Consider the following 8,333-nt stretch of genomic DNA (forward strand, 5'->3'; position numbering starts at 1 on the left):
AGATCTGCTTGCCTCTGCCTACCCCTGCTGGAATTAAAGGCCTGTGCCACCACACACGGCTTTATTTGGGGTTTTCAAGACAGGGTTTCTCAGTGTAGCCCTGGCTGGAATTCACTCTGTAGACCAGGCTGGTCTCAGACTTAGAGATCTTCCTGCCTCTGCCTCTCGAGTGCTGGGATTAAAGGTGTGCGCCAACATGCCCAACATATATATTTCCTTTTTTTTTTTTAAATATATTTATTTATTTATTATGTATACAATATTCTGTCTGTGTGTATGCTTGTAGGCCAGAAGAGGGCACCAGACCCCATTACAGATGGTTGTGAGCCACCATGTGGTTGCTGGGAATTGAACTCAGAACCTTTGGAAGAACAGGCAATGCTCTTAACCTCTTGAGCCATCTCTCCAGCCCTATATATTTCCTTTTAATTATGTGCTTATGTGAGGGCAGGTGCCCTCGGAGGCAAGAAGAGGGCGTCAGATCCCCTGGAGTAGTGCATGCTCTTAGCACTGAGCCATTTTCCCAGCCCCTAACTTCCACTTTTATATTAGATGTTAATATTGTCATTTAATAAAAATACTAGTATTGTCATTAACAGTTTTACTGTTGTTCACTAGAGTTCAGCTGCTGAGGCCCTAATCCTAGCTCCACAGTTAGTAAGTGTGCGACACTGGGCAAGGCTCTTTTCCCTCTCTCTATTTTCTCATCTGTAATATTTGTGACAATCACAAATAATAATGCCGAGTGCTTTGTATATAAAACCCTGTAGAGCGGGAGAGACGGCTCGGCAGTTAAGAACACATGCCAGTCTTCTCGAGGACCCTAGTGGATTCTCAGCACCGGCTTCTCACAGCTCACATCTACCTGTTACTCCGGCTCCACCGTAGCTGATGTCTGATGTCCCCCTCTGGCCCCTGTGGGCACTTGCACTCCGGTATAATAAACTCCGACACCATACACAGAATTTTTTAAAAAATGAAACTAATCTTTGACAAAAGGTCAGTAGAGAAATTAGAAAACATTTTACATGCCATTGTAAAATTGTCACCAGCGTATTTTTCAGAAATGAAAATGAAAAATAGCAGTCCTGTGTCCACCACTCATCCTTTGACGTTTTCTACTCGAAAGACTCTACCTAGAATTCGTGGCCTTTCTTTCACTACACCCATCCTCACCCCTATCCCGAACCTGTAGCCTGGGTCTGAGAAAACACTGAGGTCTGGGGAGAAAAAAACCCTCGGCATTTTGAACTTTCCTGTGCAAGGAAACGAAAGATCTCTTTCCTCCCCGCTTTGTCCCTTTTCACTACTGGAGAAACTCATCTGGGACCCCAAGGGTGGACTCAGTCCCGCCCCCTGGTGCAGCAGTGAAGACAGATACCGTGCCACCTGTCAGAGGGCTGTGGGCGGGGGCCGGGTCAGCGAGGCCCGCAGAACCGAAGGGTGAGCGCCGTTGAGCGCACGCTCAGAGCAGACAGCTGGAAGCAGGCAGGACGGGCAGCCTAAGACACGAGGGCTGACCGCCAAAGGGAGGGAAAGGTGGTCCAGGAAACCACCCAGGCCAAGCACGCGAGGCGACTGCAAGGAGAGTCCACGGCCCGAGGCTGCCGAAGCAACCCTCCACCTTATGCGCGGCCGCAGAGCTGGCGGGCGGGCGAGCGAGGACGCGCCGGGTACTGCGCGCTGGACCCGCTGGGGCGCAGGGCTGTCATGTCCTGCGAGCGGCCTCCCCGCACCGACATCCCTCGCAACCTGAGCTTTATAGCCGCGCTGACCGAGCGCGCCTACTACCGCAGCCAGCGGCCCAGCCTCGAGGAGGAGTCGGAGGAGGAGCCGGGGGAGGGCGGGACCCGGCCCGGTGCCCGCTCGCGGGCTCACGTGCGGGATCGGGGGCGCAGGGCCCGCTCTGCGCCCGCAGCTGGCAGCGGGGCACGGGCAGCCCGCAGCCGCAGCCCTGACACTCGCAAGCGAGTGCGTTTCGCCGACGCGCTGGGGCTGGAGCTGGCCGTGGTACGCCGCTTCCGCCCAGGGGAACCGCCCCGGGTGCCCCGCCACGTGCAGGTGCAACTACAGAGGGACGCCCTGCGCCACTTCGCGCCGTGCCCGCCGCGCGCTCGCGGCCTCCAGGTAGGCGCCCCGCTTTCCTCCCGGGACCCCGGCCTTCGCGCTCCAACTCCTCCCCTGACCTGCCTCCCCACCCTCTCTCCTCAGGAGGCGCGCGCCGCCCTGGAGCCCGCCCGCGAGCCCGGCTTCGCCGCCCGGCTGCAGGCGCAGCGCATCTGCCTGGAGCGCGCCGACGCGGGCCCTCTGGGCGTGGCCGGGAGCGCGCGCGTGCTGGACCTGGCCTACGAGAAGCGCGTGAGCGTGCGCTGGAGCGCGGACGGCTGGCGCAGCCTGCGGGAGTCGCCCGCCGCCTACGCCGGCCCGGCCCCGGCCCCACCGCGGGCTGATCGCTTCTCCTTCCGCCTGCCGGCGCCTCCGGTCGGCGGCGCTCTGCTCTTCGCCCTGCGCTACCGTGTGATCGGCCGCGAGTTCTGGGACAACAACGGCGGCCGTGATTACGCACTGCTTGGGCCCGAGCATCCTGGTGGTGCCGGAGTCGCGGAGACCCAGGGCTGGATCCATTTTATTTGAGACTAGGCTCCTGCCGGCCACAGCAGGGAAAACACAGGGGGAACCCGGGGACCACAATTGGCAGATGGGTAGAGTCAAGCGGAGGTGGCTGGAAACTGTCTGCGAAGCTCAGAGAGATTAGGGTGGGAAACGGCAGGTGGGTGTAAATGGAAGGAACTCAAGGAATTCGAGAAAGGAGGCCAGAAGGGATCTGGGAAGTTGTGCCCCCCTTGGACGGATTGAGCATTACGGACTGAGCAACCTTGACGTGTGAAGTCCAGCCCAGTGAAGTCGTTCCGATTGCTTCCCTCTTACTGGCCTTACCACCTTCAGGTCCCCCATGTCCTGCCCATCCTAGCTTTATCTGAGCCGAAATTGCCTTGCTTAACCCCAGGAATTTGACTATTGCCCCCTGGGCCCTGGCAGTTGGACAGGATTCGCTTGATTCTCAGCAGTTCTTGACTTCAGCCTTCAAGGAGAGAGAGTCCTTCAGCCACAGCGCAAGCCTCCTAAGGAATATAGATGGTGGCAAAACTAACTCCGGGCCTGCCCTTTTTTTTTTTTTTATAATAGCCAAATAATGGGGCATCTGAGGGGCTGCATAGTCAGGCTTCCAGAAAAATGAACGCCAGCCTTACTTTTCTGGGTGCCTTCTTAGACCTGGAAGCACTTTATGGACTTTGTCAAGGGACAGCGAATCATGAAAATCACTGCTGATTTATTCTTTGTGCCTCTGAAAAAGAGGAAACTACCGAGTATCTGTACGGTTGAGCAGGTTATTTTCTCTTCTGGGGCTCCAGGTTGCTCTGTGAGAAATTGTTTGTTTTCAGACAAGGTCTCTAACCCAGGCTGGCTCCAACTCCTGCCCTAGCCTCTGCTGTGCTGGGGTGATTGGCGTGAGGCACTATGCTCTTCGGGCTCCATTTTGGTGTTTTATAATCTGTTCCTGGCACAGTACAGGTTAGAAACTATTCTCCAATACAGTTTCTAGTGCTACAGTTAAAGCCCCCACGGCAAGCCAGGTATCATGGCACACACAGGGAGTGTTGAGTTTGAGGCCAACCAGGTAATATGATTGTAGCCTGGACTACATGAGACTGTTTCGGAAAATTAAAAGAAGAAACAAGGCTTACCTAGCACAGTGAGCCAGTGTTTGGACATAAGATGAGGATAGTTTCTTTCTTTTTTCCTTCCTTCCTTTCTTCCTTCCTTCCTTCCTTCCTTCCTTCCTTCCTTCCTTCCTGTGTGTAAGGGCGTGGATGATCCAGGACACAGGAAGCATAACCAGCCCATAGCCTCAGTGCATTCTGTAGCGTCCAAGCCATAGCTCACCTTGTGCCATTTGGTTTTTGCACTTAAACCCCACAGACTTCTAGTTCTAGTCTGGGTCCCCTGAGAAAATGGAGCAGAGCATTGCTGTTAGGGAGAGTGATGCATGGGAGCCCCACAATGAAACAACGGTGGAACTCTGGAGATTATGGGTATAAGAAATAGAAAACAAGAATGAGAGCAGTTTGAGAAGTAAATAGCACCAGAAGGTGACAGTTGGATCCATATTCTGAGCCAGTGACATGGAAAACCTGGAGTCTAATGTAATACTCAGCCACCTTCGCACCCCATGCCCTTCCTAGGGAGGCTCTAGGTGAGAGTCGGGTGTTGCTGGTTTTCCTTTCCTTGTCTTTCTCCCTTCCCTCACTTGTTTCTTTTTTCTATTTGTTTGTTTGTTTGCTTGCTTATTTTGTATACAGTGTCCTGTCTGCATGTATGCCTGCATTATAGATGGTTGTCAGCCACCACGTGGTTGCTGGGAATTGAACTCTGTTCCTCTGGAAGAGTAGCCGGTGATCTTAACCTCTGAGACATCTCTCCAGCCCCTTCGCTTGTTTCTTTGAACATGTGGGACATTTTTGCCATTCTTTCCTCCCTTCGCACTTCTTGGTCCCTACGGGACAGCCCCTTTCCCTTGAGAAGGGATGGGTATTGTAACTCCTTTTCTCCAAGGCCATAATTGAGCTACCTTCCTCAGATGTCTTCTTGACAGCTCTTTAAAGGGGAAAGAATGTTCCCAGTGTTACAGCTGAACAAGGACCTCCCAGGTAACTGGCTTCTCACTCCACCTTTTCCCTGTCAGGTACACACACGTACATTCAGAATTCCGTTTGGGGCTTGTTCCTTTGCCCACCGGTCATTTCTCTAACAAACGCACATTTAAGCACTGTATTACCTTGTACACAAAACAGTCAACTGCATCCCGCAGATCACCTTCAGGCGCTGTACTGGGAACCAGCAAACAGTGCACTCTCTAGTCTTCAACGAGGAACCCAGGGAGACTGGGTTGAGGGTCAGTTGTTATGACATCATTCCTAATGTGTTATATGTGTGTTAGTTACTTTTATGTCATATTAACAATAGTAACAGCTCCCGTTTAACTTTCGTGTGCTAAATGTGTTTTACATGCATGTTTAAAATATGACTGTGACTTGAACTTATTATCCTTGTTTTAGAAACAAGTCTAGGCTCAGTTATTTGTTGAAGAGTGCAGGATTGTGAACCCAGGAAGTTCCCACAGTCTGTGTGGTATGTCTTTTTATTTCTCTAAAAACAAAATTAAAAACTTTGCTACATATCATCTGTCTTAGGGAATGGCCATCACTCTTCATTATGCTGGGCCTCCTGTGCTCCCAGGGCCCCAGACTTTTAGCCCGCTGCTTTCTGGGTCTGCAGGGTCCGCAAGCACTGGCCCGTCTGCCTCCTTTCCATACACTGGGGTTCCTTCCTGGCTCTGGCCAACCCTCCATACCATCTGGAATGGTAGCCACCGCCTTCCCTCCCTACCCCTCCATTATCTTGACCAAGTAAATTCTTTTGTTTTGTTTTGTTTCTTTTTGTTGTTGTTGTTGTTGTTTTGAGACAAGGTTTCTCTTTGTAGCTTTGGAGCTTGTCCTGGAACTTACTCTGTAGATCTGGCTGGCCTCAAACTCACAGAGATTCACCTGCGTCTGCCTCCTGAGTGCTGGGATTAAAAGTGTACACCAGCACTGCCTTTTTTTCCTCCGGATAACCAGGTAAACGTGAGTTTGGGAGAGGCCCCCAGTCTCCTGAGCTTTCTTTGTAAGAGGTGCCGGCTCTGTTATGCTCCTGTTCTCAGCTACATGGAAGAACAGAAGACTTCTAGGTAACCAGCTTTTTGTTTTGTTTTGTTTTTTGGGGGGGGGGGGTTGTTTTGTTTTGTTTTTTGAAGCAGAGTTTTTCTGTGTAGCTTTCGAGCCTGTCCTGAAACTGACTCTGTAGACTCACAAGGATCCACCTGCCTCTGCCTCCCAGCGTGCGCCACCACCACCCAGCATCTTCCGGTTCTTTACTGAGCCTCTGCAGCACTTGAGAGTAAGCAGATACTTTTCTCTCTTCCGCTCTGTTGGACTGGACTGAGCACCTCCTTGTGCACACAAATAATAGGTGCCTCATTCCTGGAACCTTGGACCAACAAAGCTATCAGTACACCACAAACCTTGTGGAATGGGGAAGTGGAGCTGCTGTGTACTGTCTTAAGTGTTATTTGTGTGCCTAGTCCTTTTGAGAGACCCAGAAGACATTTCCTGTCCAGATGTCACTTTCCTGTACATGAGTTCAAGATTATCCCTATCTCTGACCTTTCCTTACCTTGTATTGGGCTGGTGTCTCAGAATCATAAATCCTACCATTGGCTCACGCCTTTAATCCCAGCACGTGGGAGGCAGAGGCAGGCGAATCCCTGTGAGTTCGAGGCCAGCCTGGTCTACAAGAGCTAGTTCCAGGCTTCAAGCTACAGAGAAACCCTCTCTTAAAAAAACAAACAAAAAAAATCCTACCACCTACATAAAAAAGGGGGAGATTCCTTTTTTTCCTCACACTGTTCATTCCATGATTCACCTATACTTCTTGCAGTGCCAGTAAGCAAAGAAGAGTATGCCCAGGGAGAGCCACAGCCATCGACTCTCACCGCTTGCTTGCTCAGGTTAATTTTAGGAGTCCTGCACCATGGTGGAGACTTCCTCTGTGGTCCCCATGCACTGGAAAGTGCCATGAGAAAACACTACTGTCCTTGATGAATCCCAGCAGAAACCCCCTTTCCCTTCCTCCAGACTTCAGAAAGCACCCCACACCCACCTCTCTGCTAGCTCTTCCTACTGCACACTGAAAGGCCAGCTCCCAGATCTGCTCCAGGGACCAGGCTGGCCTCGAACTCACAGAGATCCACCTGCCTCTGCCTCCCAAGTGCTGGGATTAAAGGTGTGTGCTGCCACTGCCCAGCAGGAGAAAATTCTTAATCTATTTGAGGGTTAGACTTTTTCTCTCTGAGGGGAAAAATAAGAAAACACAGGTGCTTTCTGATGGTAACTTTCTCTATACTTCATCTTGAAAAATTCTCTCTGAAAAATCTGTCTCACAGCTTCCTAGTTAGCTCTCTATCCCTCTATCCCTTTTCATCCCTCTCTCTCTCTTTGTCTATTCCCTTCCTCTGCTCTGTCTCCCACAGCCAAACTCTGGGTAGTTATATGTTACATATTCAGGGTTTGACCCATTTTCATAACACAAGATAAGTCATACAGTTTCTCTCAGGCTAGAGAGGTCACATTGGCTGGCCAGTGAGTAAACCTTGGTCATGCACTTAGCTCTTTCCCAGAAAGAAAATGACACTGGAATTCAAGACTTAACAATAGCCATTAGCTGGCGCCGGAGTGGTGGGGGAGTGCATGCAGAGAGTCCGTTTATCTACCAACGTTGCTTCAAGCCCTGACTTTGAATCAGCAAAACACCTGGAAAAATGACCTTGTATTTGTCTCTAGGGGCAACCAGATATTCGTCTCCAGGGGCAACCAGCCTACTTTGAATTTGTGGAGTCTAAAATTAGCTGTTTGTGTAAAAGGCTGTCTTCATGACTGAGAATCCTATGTCAGTCTGAGTAAAATATCCTAGTGTTATTTCTATTATTCAAAATTATGCCGTTAAGCAGAAATCATCTTCCTGGCCATCCACAGCTATATGTGTGTCCAGTAGATGAAATATATACGTGCGATAAACATGCAAGCAGTGGGAAAACACCCGTAACGGTTCTTAGGGAGGAAGAAAGTGGCTCGTGAGAAAAATTACAGAGACGACCGTTATCTACAGCCAGTGACCCCTTATCAGCTGGGGCTCCCCATCAGGGAGCTACTACCTGTCACCTGCTGTATACCCCGCGGCCCCTCATCTGGTGGGCCGGCCTGCTCAACTCTAACTGTCCCTGCTGTATACCCCATGGCCTCCTCATCTGGTGGGCTGGCCTGCTGAACTCTTAACTGTCCCTGCTGTATACCCCACGGCCCTTTGCAGCCAGCAGCTCTCGGCTCCTCCTGGTCCTTGTTTCCCTGCCTCTCTCTCTTTGCTATTTCCACTTGTAACACGGTCCTGCTGCTTAGCCCAGCCTAGTCTCAAATGTATAATGCTCCTGCTTCTCCTGAGGGCTAGGATTGCTGTGCTACTGTGCCAAGCTTCTTTTTAACACAGTTTCCCTTTTTTTTCATAATAAACCCTAACTCTTCAACCTCCAACTTAACTCCTACGTCTTTGTTTCTAACTTGTATTTGTTGGGGGCTCCTCTGGATGCTTGCCAGTCACACACCATCAGAAATGCGAAAGGCTTGTCTCTAGAGATCCTTGGGTCCAGGTTCCTTCCCAGAGAACACAGAAGTGGCCAGCAG

General features: G+C 51.0%; 1 protein-coding gene across 1 annotated transcript; it reads left to right on the forward strand.

Annotated features, from left to right (window-relative positions):
- The first annotated feature begins 1,522 nt into the window (after positions 1-1,522).
- On the forward strand, positions 1,523-5,871 carry Ppp1r3e (protein phosphatase 1 regulatory subunit 3E). Its single transcript, XM_057786682.1, has 2 exons — positions 1,523-2,127; positions 2,212-5,871. The coding sequence occupies exons 1-2, from the start codon at positions 1,711-1,713 to the stop codon at positions 2,632-2,634; spliced, it is 840 nt and encodes a 279-aa protein (XP_057642665.1). The 5' UTR covers positions 1,523-1,710; the 3' UTR covers positions 2,635-5,871.
- Positions 5,872-8,333: the final 2,462 nt, after the last annotated feature.

The sequence above is a fragment of the Chionomys nivalis genome, chromosome 12 (genome assembly GCF_950005125.1).
Source record: "Chionomys nivalis chromosome 12, mChiNiv1.1, whole genome shotgun sequence".
Taxonomy (NCBI): Eukaryota; Metazoa; Chordata; class Mammalia; order Rodentia; family Cricetidae; genus Chionomys; species Chionomys nivalis.